This window comes from Oncorhynchus mykiss, chromosome 13 (genome assembly GCF_013265735.2).
Source record: "Oncorhynchus mykiss isolate Arlee chromosome 13, USDA_OmykA_1.1, whole genome shotgun sequence".
NCBI classification, from domain to species: Eukaryota; Metazoa; Chordata; class Actinopteri; order Salmoniformes; family Salmonidae; genus Oncorhynchus; species Oncorhynchus mykiss.
This window is the reverse complement of record NC_048577.1, coordinates 40,014,538-40,027,005: the sequence shown is the minus strand read 5'-3', so window position 1 is coordinate 40,027,005 and position 12,468 is coordinate 40,014,538. Positions and strand designations below refer to the sequence as shown.

At 43.2% G+C, this 12,468-nt stretch overlaps 1 protein-coding gene across 1 annotated transcript in view; it reads right to left on the bottom strand.

The window, feature by feature from the left end:
* The window catches only part of LOC110485171 (myoferlin), a 57,488-nt gene that overhangs the window by 23,760 nt on the left and 21,260 nt on the right, over positions 1-12,468 (bottom strand). Inside the window, exons 12-30 of the mRNA XM_036941044.1 lie at positions 11,752-11,878; positions 11,240-11,343; positions 11,065-11,133; positions 10,918-10,961; positions 10,645-10,727; positions 10,510-10,548; positions 9,353-9,477; positions 8,276-8,389; positions 7,637-7,814; positions 6,567-6,691; positions 6,352-6,461; positions 5,772-5,964; positions 5,355-5,510; positions 4,051-4,182; positions 3,757-3,920; positions 2,060-2,174; positions 1,118-1,220; positions 681-820; positions 178-342 (exon numbers count right to left, since the gene is read on the bottom strand). Of these exons, the coding sequence (XP_036796939.1) occupies positions 178-342; positions 681-820; positions 1,118-1,220; positions 2,060-2,174; positions 3,757-3,920; positions 4,051-4,182; positions 5,355-5,510; positions 5,772-5,964; positions 6,352-6,461; positions 6,567-6,691; positions 7,637-7,814; positions 8,276-8,389; positions 9,353-9,477; positions 10,510-10,548; positions 10,645-10,727; positions 10,918-10,961; positions 11,065-11,133; positions 11,240-11,343; positions 11,752-11,878 (2,286 nt within the window). The remainder of the gene's footprint in view (positions 1-177; positions 343-680; positions 821-1,117; positions 1,221-2,059; positions 2,175-3,756; positions 3,921-4,050; positions 4,183-5,354; positions 5,511-5,771; positions 5,965-6,351; positions 6,462-6,566; positions 6,692-7,636; positions 7,815-8,275; positions 8,390-9,352; positions 9,478-10,509; positions 10,549-10,644; positions 10,728-10,917; positions 10,962-11,064; positions 11,134-11,239; positions 11,344-11,751; positions 11,879-12,468) is intronic.

The window sequence follows — 12,468 nt, the reverse complement described above, 5'->3', positions numbered from 1 at the left end:
ATAGCAACAACATTGATGATTGATAGTCAATCTTCTGCGGGTGAAAAAAACAACATTTGTCAAATGAAGCACTTTTGATGTACTTTGATGTGTGGTATGAGTCTAGTTTAAGTCTAGCCTTCCTGTGTAGCCTTCCTGTGTAGTCAATTGTTTTTGAACTCAGAAGAAGTTACTAACCAGCGCCCCCTCCAGCCTGAAGATGGCTGACGCTCCTATCCCATCTGACGGAGCCATCTTGCGTCTCCAGCGGCGACGGCGGAATGTGTCAGACGAACGCTCCTTCCTGTGGAACTTCCAGCCAATCAAGGACGAGTATTCCCAGCCTTCGCCGGGATCCCGCCTCTGTAGAGTCAACGGAGAGGCAGTGGACAGTGTGTAAGAACTAGAACTTTAGCCCTCGAAATTGACATATGCTTCCACTCTACCCTGCACACTAAACATTTTCCTCCTCTCTTCTTCTATAACCGCTTCCTTCTCCTCCTCTTCCTCCTACCCTCCTCCTCTTCCTGCTCTTCCTACCTTACCTCCTCATCTTCCTGCTCTTCCTACCTTACCTCCTCATCTTCCTTCTCCTCCTTCACTTCCTCCTCCTCTTCCTTCTCCCCCTTCACTTCCTCCTCCTCTTCCTTCTCCCTCCCTCCCCCTCCTCCCTCCACTTCTCTTCTTCCTCCTCCGCTCACCTCGGGTGCTGCTTTAGTGTCTGCTATTTTCCTGCGTGGTCGTAAGAGTCTCTTCCTGCGGTGGATGTGGTACATCTTCTCTGCTGCTCCCCAGGACTTGGGCTTGTCATCGGGGGGAATGGTGACGCCATACTCCCAACCTGGTACGCAACACACACAGTGACAAACGGTATACAGAGTCAGAGGACATTCAGCTTTATACTGTAGTATCATATTGGTTATAATAAGTAAAGTCAAAATACAGTACAAAAGAGGTTTATCAATTAAATTGTATACTATACAGTGCCATATTGTTTCACATATGATAACGGAATCCTTAAACAATATTGATTATTTGATTGATTGAAACAAGTATACAGCAGTACACCATACAATCAATCCCAGTGTTAGCATTTGGGCTATGGATATGAAGGAGAATAATTCCAGTGCTTCTTTACCTTTCTCATCCACAGCCCTGTTGCTGTCGAAGCTCCAGTCATCCTCCCACTTCCAGCCAGCAGGACACTCTATCTCCCCTGGACTCTGGCTCTTCTGCCCATTCTACACAGAACAGTCACAGTCAGTCACTTCCGACATTACACAGTGGCTGTATATCAACATGTGACAATGACACCACATTACAACATCAAAACAATACAGAGACACACTGTTTATAAAAGTAGGGACGTAGCACTCTATTTTCCCCTCTGGGTATTCTGTGTGCGGAGGGATTGATTCACGTTGGTTTCCAGTCTCCTATCAAGTATTTAACTAAGCCTCTATATTTATGGGATTCACTGAAACAAGCACCATCGTGGAAAAAGGTAGCTGGCTGTGTAAACTCCCCAACATCGAAACAATAGGCGTCACAGTTTGAAAACATCAAGACTACTTAGCTTAGCCTGAAATCCAGACCTGTCTTCATTCCTTGTACTCGGTGTCATATGCCAAACTGGACATTCGGCCAGGTTACTGTTATACTGTTATTAAGAAACTTGTTTTTGATTTTTTAGATACAATTCTTGGTATGACAAGGAGAGACAAAAAGTGGAATGGTACGCAGGCTATATGCAGCTCTCTTGACAAGGGAAACATGACTTAAAACATGACAGTGAGTGATATGTGCATAAAATGAATCCAGGGATGAGCACCTGTCGCTACGTAGTCTAGGAGATCAAATTGCAAGGGAAACAGACGAAATGGCTTCAGTTTCGTTGGCCTCTTTTCGTAAGAAAAAGAGAACATACAATTTCATCCCAGAAGGAGAATTAATGTAACACTGAGGGGTCAGCTTAACTTCTCAGTGTTACATATCTCTTCCCTCTTGTAGATAGAGGGGTCTGAGTTGCAGGCGACAGGGTTGTCTCTAGCAATAGTGTGTGTCTCTTGCTCTGTCTCACCACGTCTGTGAAGGGGTCGGCAGCAGGCTTCCACTCCCCGCCAATGAAACGCGTCTCGTTCTGGAAGACCTCGTCTGTGAACTCTGTGTGCCCCGCGTCTGCTTCCGTTAGCAGGCTGAATCACACAGACACACACACGTTTGTTTGACTATCCTTGTGGGGACCAAACAATTGATTCCCATTCAAAATCCTATTTTCCTTAACCCCTACCCGTAACCCCTAACCCAAACCCTAACCCTAACTCCTAAACCTAACCCTAAACCTAATTGTAACCCTAACCCTTAAACCTAACCTATAAGCCTAAAATAGCCTTTTTCCTTGTGGGGACCGGCGAAATGTCCCCACTTGTCAAAATGTTCCTGGTTTTACTATCCCTGTGAGGACTTTGTCTAGAGAAAAATTGCAAGACTATGTTATAATACTTTTATTGCATCAAATGGTTGTTTTATTCGACAGAATAGAATATTCTTATAGCTATTGTGTGTGTGTTCTACTGAGGATGGGCCTCTGGGAGATAACACTGACAGGAGATTTACGATGTCTTTGGGTGATAAAACCTAAAGAACATTCCAGAGCATGAGTTAATGTTTCTGTTCTATACCATACCAGGGAGAGATGGTTCCAGTTCGGAGTCGGAGGGCCAGACACTGGTCTCTACACAATGAAAACTGTTGACACAGCAGATACTGTCTGCTATGTATTATAGGTATCGTTCATACAAATCTTAACCTTGTGACCCATTCTATATATCTGTTGTTCATCATGTAGTTTGAAAGGGGTGTATCTTGGCTCTAAAAGACCTTTGTACTTTTGTCTCGCCGCTCTCAGAGGATCATTAGAAAAGGTGATTCGTCGACAAGTCATCGCTATTGCAAAGCTCTCACTATTGAAGATTTAGTTTAGGTATATCTCTGACTTGTCTGATAAGTTTGTCTCTCCTCATTTGATAGTAAAGAAATGAACCACCACAACTTCTGGTCCCCACAAGGATAGTAAAACCAAACACAGACATACACATCACAAATAGCGGGCTTGATCCCACTAAACTATAGAGTACTGGCAGCTGGAGTTTAGTCCAGGAATGCTCAGCTCTAGTGGAAAGAAGGTGGGATTACAGAACCACTGAAGAAATGTCTGGAAAAAGGTCAAATCAGCCAAATCAATGAGGTAACTGTGTCTGGGGAAAGGTCAAATCAACCAAATCAATGAGATAACTGTCTGGGGAAGTGTTTCTATAGGAGTACTATGAAGGGGGCTGGTGTTGCGCACTCCTGACTCAGAGGCAAACAATGAGGAATTAGGTGGGGTGGATGAGGTGGAAGTGGGACTATTGTGTACTCACAGTACTATGACTCCCTGCACATCTATAGAGACGGAAAGAGGATGATTCCCTAACCACAGGCAATGCCAGACCAAGCTAGATTTGTCTGGGTGGGGTAGTCCAACTGAAATGTAAACTACTGAAAACAAACAATGAAAACAGGAAGTTTCTACTTAAATTCAGTTATTTATAGCGCTAGAGATCTACCGCTCACCATCTATCAGGGTCCACAAACGTCTGTGTGTGTGTGTGTGTGTGTGTCTGAGTTAGTTTGTGTGAGTGTGTGTGGATATGAGTATAAGTATGAGTGTGTGAGTGAGTATGAGTGTGTATGTGTTCGTGGGTGTGTTTAAGCATGCCAACAGGTCACTCTCACCCTCTCTCGGGGTCGACGAACCACTCGCCTTCCCACTCCCACGCCCTGGGGGGCATGAAGCGCTCCTGTTTCAGCTTCACCTTCCCCGTCACGTCAGAGAACTTATGCCGGCACACCAACCCTGTGGTGCCCCACTTCCCAAACACCTGGGCCTGGTTCTCATACTGAGGGTGAAAAGGGAGAGCGAGAAAGAGGGGGCGAGGGAAACGAGATTTTGTCAGCATAGTAAAGACCAGGTAAAATACCAACCAAAATAAAGCATTGCCACAAAACCCATGTGAATAACAATAATACCATTTCTGCGAACACACTGAAGGTTCCCTCTGAGAAGCTGTTGAACTTCTTCTCGTGGGCAGAGAGCCCCAGCCACATGTTGACACGGAGCTGGACAGGGATCTTCACACCTTTGTTTTTGTCCATGGGGTACTGGCCGAAACAAACAAACAACCAAACTAAATACTATACATCGTGGTTTAGCGGTATACAGATTCTCATATCTAGCACTAATTGGCGTTAGCTACCTTTAGCAAGCCGGCTACTGTTTAAATTATATTGACGGTACTGAAAATCCTACCTGGGTTATTTCGAAATACTGGTATTCGGTATATCATCTAACCCTACTGTACATCACCTATGAAAACGCCAAGTAGCTAACTGCATGTTATCTCCGAATGTTTATACCATATCTGAGGTTTAAACCAAAGCACCTGCGTTTAAACAGATCCGCCCCCTGGACTCTTCCTCTCTTCGCACTCTGACAGACATTGTCATTGGACATTGACACAAAACTGATTGATTATGAGCCTCTTCCCAGCAGGCAAAACTGAGAAAAACAATTTGAAAATAAATCCGTTTCTGATTATAATGACGTCATTTCAACCAGTTTCGCTTCAATATCCACTAACAATGTCTGTGGCATCAGTTTTAACTCTGTATACCTTAGTAACTGCATAAAGTCTGTCTTGGTCCTGCTGCAGTATTCCTGTACGATTATCATAGCACTATACCAGGGGTAGGCAATTAGATTCAGCAGCGGGCTGATTTTTGTCGAATCGGATGGTTGGGAGCCGGAACATAATTAGAATAATGTGTACACTGCAAATTGACCACAACTAATTCCAAAAAGAGATTGTATTTGAAAATAATACTTTCATACCTTGATTACATTGAGACATGATCACATCACTTTTTTTTATTTGTGTGAATACTTGGGGACAGAATACCTGAATTAATATTTTTTTTTACTGTAAAAATAATAAGAAGAATACAAAATTCCTATAACACAACACGGAGTGCCTGTATATAGCCCTAAGCCATAGTATATTGGCCATATACCACACCCGCTTGGGCCTTATTGCTTAATTATACCACTATTACTACTACTACTACTTAAACAACTACTACTACTATTAGCACTAATATTACTAATACTATTGACAATAGTAGTAGCATGATCAGTAGTCTCTGTTCTCCATCATAAAACCTGCTTTAAGATAGTATGGGTCCTGCCATAGAATTTCCCTACCATTATCATACTGCTACACTTACTACTACTACTACTACTATCACTAGTATCAGTCTGTTCTCCATCCTAGTACCTGCATGAAGATGGTCTGGGTCCTGCCACAGTATTTCCCACAGGCCTGCTCACTGTAGGTGGAGTAGAGGATCTGATTGGCCGGGAGACGGGCGTACGCCACCCTCCTCTCTCCACGCAGCATCCAGATCACCACGTCAGGCATACTGTTCTGGGGCTGAGGGAAGAGTGAAAGACAGGTATGAAAGAGAGATTATTAAGAGATGGGGAGAGAGAGAGTTTTCCGTTGACAGTAGTAGAGAGAGAGAGAGACAATTCAATTCACAAGCTGGTTCAAATTGAGTGGGCTTGGCACTCCTATAACAAGTCATGGCACCCTCAAAATAAGGGCACGCCCTTACTTTAAGGACATTCCAATATTCAATGTGCTATTGAACCCTGAATGTTGTGAGAATGTCAATGTCTTGTTGCTCCTGACCTCCTCTGCAAGCTGTTTCAGTCTCTCCAGCCAGTCCTCGATGTCTGTCAGAGTGGCTATAACGTCGGTGGCCTCCTCCTTCAAGCGTTTGGCCATCTCTCTGATGATGGCCACAGCCGAATCACGCAGCTTCTTAATCTGGACGTCCAGCGCCGTCAGGTTAGGCCTGCCCTCAAGCTCTGGTACCTGAAAGCTATCAGAAGCTATAATGAGGCTACAGAAACTATACTGAAGCTATCAGAAGCTTTCAAACTTTAAGAACCTATATGACGCTTTAAGAACCTAGCATTACGCTATCAAAACCTAGCATAAAGCTATCAGAAGCTAGTGTTCATCTGTCAAAATGTATCATGAAGCTATCAGAACTTAGCATGAAACTAACGAATGTGTAGCTAGGGTGAAGCTATCATAACCAAGCACAAAGCTACCAGATCCTAGCATGAAATTATCACAACCAAGCATTTAGAAAATATCATGAAGTTATCTGAATCTAGCGTGAAGCTAGGATAAGTTAGAAGGAAGCTAACAGAACCTAGCAAGAAACAATTATAAGCTGAGATACGATCGATGAATGTCTTACTTGCTCAGATCCTCAATCATGTGGTTTATGAGTTTGAGCCAGATCTCAGCCAAGCGCACCTCTGAGGCTTTGGCAAGGATGGCTGTTCTCAAAGAAGTGAGGTTGGATTCCTGGAAGAAATGACAACAAAATAACAAAGTTGCAACAACTGAGAATTATCCCATGATTGGTTGATTGATTATTTGATTGGTCGATTTGTTGGAAGTGTTTCTCACCAGTCTGTCTGCGATGTAGAGGATGATGTTGACTGAATCCAATCGGTGGCTAATGTCTTCCCAGAAGGATGTGAGGATGACAACAGGTTTGGTGTCAGCCCAGGGCAGGTAATAGTAGTGGTTACCTACAGGAGAAACAGAACTAAGTCATATTCAGTTCAAGCTGCAGAGTGGTATATACCTGTACAACTTGACAATTTAGTCCTGCTGTATGGGAATGTCTCTACTGCATTGGAAACAGCAATGCACTTTTGATAGGAATGAATGGTGTCCTCAGAAAAGTATTCAGATGCAGGCCCCTTTACTTTTCCCACATTTTGTTATGTTACAGTCTTATTTTAACATTGATTAAATAGTTTTTTTTCCTCCCTCATCAATCTAAACACAATACCCCATAATGACAAAGCAAAAACAGGTTTCTGAATGTCCTTGAGTGCCCCAGTCAGAGCCCGGACTGGAACCCGATCGAACATCTCCGAAGAGATCTGAAAATAGCTGTGTAGCAACACTCCCCATCCAACCTGACAGAGCTTGAGAGGATCTACAGAGAAGAACGGGAGAAACTCCCCAAATACAGCTAAGCCAACCTTGTAGTGTCCTACCCAAGAAGATGCAAGGCTGTAATCGCTGACAAAGGTGCTTCAACAAAGTACTGAGTAAAGGGTCTGAATACTTATGTAAATGTGATATTTCTGTTTATTTTTTATACATTAGCAAACATTTCTAAAAACCTGTTTTCGCTTTGTCATTATGGGCTACTGTGTGTAGGAATTTGCTTAATGTGGAAAAAGTCAAAGGGTTTCAATACCTTCCGAAGGCACTGTATGTTTTCCTGTTTTCATATTCATGACTGTGTATAGTTGGTCTGCCTTGTGCCTTTAGAATTGATAGATAAACAAACACATGCTCTCAAAGCATGGGTGCTAAAAAAATCTATATTTTGTAAACATTCAAATATCAGGTCTAATCAAGGTCTAATGTGTTGGCACTGGGCTGGAACAATAGCTAGCACACCAGGAGGGTACCCATCAGGACTGAAGAACACTGGTGTGTAGTCTAGGTTTTCTCACCGTCAAACACAGCACAGCTGTATTGGGTTGTGGATGCCAGCGGCATGCAGGTGGAGTCCAGCTTGTTGCCGTAGTTACCGATGCTGACCTCGAACTGGATTGGCTCACCGGGCTCCTGGAGCATGCAGGAGCTGTGGAACACAGCACACAGCGAGAACTTCCTTCTCCGCTGGTACTTCTGAAAGCACAAACAAGGGGTCAGGGGTGCTTCATTCCAGTGTACATTCATTAAAGGTGCGTTATTGCCTGACTAAATCAAAATTGGATTTGGAAACACTGGTCTACACACAAGAAATCTGGAAGGAGGGTAACCTTTTCCCTTCTAGCTTTCTCTGTATCCATTTCTCATCAGTTCTTCTCTAAGTTTTGCAAGTTTCGTACCAGGGTTGGGGTCAATTCGAAGTGAAGGAAGTCAATTCCGGTAATTTGAATTACTTTTGAAGTAAATAGCTTCTACCTTACATTTTATTGAGAACTCATGTAAAATAGATGCCCTTTTTTAAATGATTGAACTGGAATTTCAAATTACTTTTTAAATTGACTGCCTTCAAATGAAATTGACACCACCCCTGTTTCAGACCTTTGTTAATACATACAACAATATCCCAGCTATGACAGGATCCCACCCCCTCTGTGTACCTGGGCCACCAGGATGTCATCACTGGAGATGTTGTCCAGCTTCCTGTCAGCTTTGCCCTCCAGCTGAGTGGAGAGCTCGATGAGGACTCTGCCCCTGTAGGCCACCCCTTCACCCTGGCAGGCAGGCAGGCAGGCAGGCAGGCAGGCAGGCAGGCAGGCAGGCAGGCAGGCAGGCAGGCAGGCAGGCAGGCAGGCAGGCAGGCAGGCAGGCAGACAGACAGACAGACAGACAGACAGACAGACAGACAGACAGACAGACAGACAGACAGACAGACAGACAGACAGACAGACAGACAGACAGACAGACAGACAGACAGACAGACAGACAGACAGACAGAGAGACAGACAGACAGAGAGACAGACAGACAGAGACAGACAGACAGAGAGACAGAGAGACAGACAGAGACAGACAGAGACAGACAGAGACAGACAGACGGACAGAGATGAAACAACACAGTGATACTGTAATCGTGTTGCTACACAAGATGTTCCTATCAACACAGGAAATTACTTGAGATTTTTTTTTATAGTTTTGTGAAGGAAAAATTAAGCTTAATGACAATTGTGTTAGACAACTGTACGGTGTGCTTTAAAGCTATTACCCAAGTTGAACTATCTGTATTTGAGGAATCGAAGTATGAAATGTGGCATTCCCACGTGTTATACATTGAAGGGGGGGTATACTGTATATAAATTAGATACCTGTATGTTTTATAGATTAGATACGCTTGCCAAGAAACTCAGCAGAAAAGAGAATACTGATCTAAACCAGATGTTCCTTGCCTATATAAGCTAAAATGTATTTTTGTCTAAGAGAGTCCAATGCTGGCTGCGTCCAGAACAGGTTCCCCTTGCACAGGTCACCATTGAATAAACCCTGGGTGAATGCTTCATCGTTTTCTCATCTACAAGAGCTGATTTTCTACAACAATTTTTCATTCTGAATCTTAATAATTGCATGTTTCTGTGAGAGAGAAGTGCATGTTAGATATGCAAATATTTACAATACGAAAAAGGAATAGCAAAACATCTTACCAGAGCTGAAGCACTTGTCCTCAACCCCAGGGATGGTCTTACCTTGCCAAAGTTGAGTTCCTCGTACGGGTCTGGGAGGCCAGTGAACTCCCTGGGACTGCCGTACAGGTTTAGGTAGCAAGGCCCAAACGCTGGGAGGAAACCCACCTCCGCCTCCCCACTGCTCACTGAAATAAAAAGGCAGGTTCTCTTTGGGAAATGGTTTGCTACAGATATTTTGAATTAATGTCGTATTTACTCCAGTACATTGCCAAGTACAGTGTAATTAGCCTGGCGACCAGACTCTGAGCGATAGTGCACATATGTTGCAGAAGTTATCGAAGAAGCAGTGAAATGCTTATGTTTCTAGCTCCAACAGTACAGTAATATCTAACAATACAAAAACAATACAGACAAATCCAAAACAATTTAAAGAAAGACATTTAGAAATATCAGAATGAGTCTGGAATATAAATATACTGTATATACTGTATGTATGTATGTATGTATGTATGTATGTATGTATGTATGTATGTATGTATTGACAGTATGGACAGTATATGAATAGACAACATGTGTACAGAAGTAGTTATACAGGATGAGCCTTGACTAGAATACAGTATATACATATGAAGTGGGTAAAACAGTGTTCAAGTGATCTGTGTTCAATGACTATGTACATACAGTAGGCCAGCAGGCTCTAAGGTGCAGGCTAGAGTACAGGGTGGTAGCCGGGCTAGAAACAGTGACTAAGTTCAGGGTAGGCTACTGGGCAGAGGCCGGCTAGGGGTGACTATTTAACAATCTGATGGTCTGGAGATAGAAGCTGTTTTTCTGTTATTTCCCCCCGTTTTAATATTTATTTTTTGACATGGTAATACAACGTGGTCTGGTGCCTATGCTACATCTGTATTCAAACTTTAGTATTTACAAATGCTGTCCCTGTTTGACAAAAGCAATAAATAAAAACAAGTTGTATTTTCACACACCAGATCGGTGCAGTGAAAGGTGTTGTTTTATAGGGTCAGCCATAGTAGTAAGGCACCCCTGGAGCAAGTTAGGATTACGTGCCTTGCTCAAAGGCACATAGACAGATGTTTTCACCTTGTCAGCTCGGGTATTCAACAAGAGACCTTTCGGTTACTGGCCCAAGACTCTAACCGCTAGGCTACCTGCCACCCTATAGGGAGGCCTCATACAAAAAGATGATGGTTCTTTACCTTCAGATGACAGATTGGTGCAATTTTCTGCAGGCGTATCTGTTTGAAGGGACAGATGCAATGTGGTTGAGACAGGGAACACACACACACACAAACACAAACACACACACACAGTGAGAGAGAGCGATACCATACCTTCAATCTCACCACCAGATGAGGCTATTTTGGTCAGGTTTAGAAATGTGGTTCCTATCACATCATTCCTGGTCAGACGATCCCTTTGTGAAAAGTTCAATACGTTGTTAATAAACTTTCCTACGAGATCCATGTCTTCAAACTCAAAGTAGCAGCATTTAAAAGTGAAGGTATACATGAATGTGGATAGTGTAATACACAGGAAACCGTTATAGCAACGACATCCAAACATGCACTGTATCTGTCTTCCAAGGAGGATAACCAAAGTCTTACCAGTCAAATACAGTCAACTTGATGCTTTCACACATGGACGGGAACTAAAGAGGGAAATGAGAGCATGTTGTGTTTGTCTGGCTTCCATTCATATCATCCATTTGTTTTGTGGTGTACTACAAGTAATACGAGAGAGCTAGGTCACACCTTGACCTGAAGGTTGATCAGCTGGTTCCACTCAGGATTGGCATTTTTCTCGATAATTTTGGTGCACAACTGAAACCAAAACAATGTCATCATTAAGCAAACATCTAACCAAAGATCTGAAAATATTTGCCAAATGACTTGGCGTTTTGTCCTTCTCTTGCAGTCTTAGCTTTACCTTCTTGCCAGCGAAGCTGACCTCCAGAAATGGATCAACTAAGTTTTTCTTATCGCCTTCCCCTCCAAATACTTGTTTCACAGTCTGTACAAACGCATCATCCACTGTAAGACGGAGTGAAAGGATATTAACACACACTCACATAAAAAAATAACAGACGTTCAGCCAACGTTTTGAAAGAATAGGCCCACTGATAACAATGTTGGATTACTTGAAATACATGTCCAGATTCAAAAAGAACACTTCATCACTTGGTGTTTGCAGATACGTGCAATCAATATGGTGTTGGCTGTTCATACTAACGTCTGCCATGTTGCTTACACGTTTCCTTTACCTAGAAATATGCATACCCAATGGGGTAGGGGGTAAGGGGGAAGTGATAGGTGGAAGAAACAAGAGGTTTAGGGATAAGGAAAGGGGCACGAGGTTGTTTTTGGACTGAACTAAATGACACTTTGCTGCTGATGGAGGAAGAAGGGTGGAGGATGGAGAAAGAAGGAATATACACGTACTCTGAGGCATGTCCTCAGCACGGTACACCTTCAGGTTGAGAGTGACCAATCTGAGTGTTACCCCAGCAGGCACCAACAGATTACTCTCTATGTCATCTTGCTCCTCGTTCCGCTCTCTCTTCTCAGTCTGAACACACAGGAGGGGAGGGGAGGGGAGGGGAGAGCCTTGATGAAATATAGTATGTTGCATGTAGTTGTATAACATATTGATATTGTATACACATTCTACCAAACTTAGCAAAAAAATAAACCTCCCTTTTTCAAGACCCTGTCTTTCAAAGATAATTCGTAAAAATCCAAATAACTTCACAGATCTTCATTGTAAAGGGTTTAAACACTGTTTCCCATTCTTGTTCATTAAACCATAAACAATTCATGAACATGCACCTGTGGAACGGTCGTTAAGACACTAACAGTTTACAGACGGTAGGAAATTAAGGTCACAGTTATGAAAACATAGGACACTAAAGCCTCTTTAGCCTCCATTCTACTGACTCTGAAGAACACCAAAAGAAAGATGCCCAGGGTCCCTGCTCATCTGCGTGAACGTGCCTTAGGCATGCTGCAAGGAGGCATGAGGACTGCAGATGTGGCCAGGGCAATACATTGCAATGTCCGTACTGTGAGACGTCTAAGACAGTGCTACAGGGAGACAGGGCGGCCAGCTGATCGTCCTCGCAGTGGAAGACCACGTGTAACAACACCTGCACAGGATCG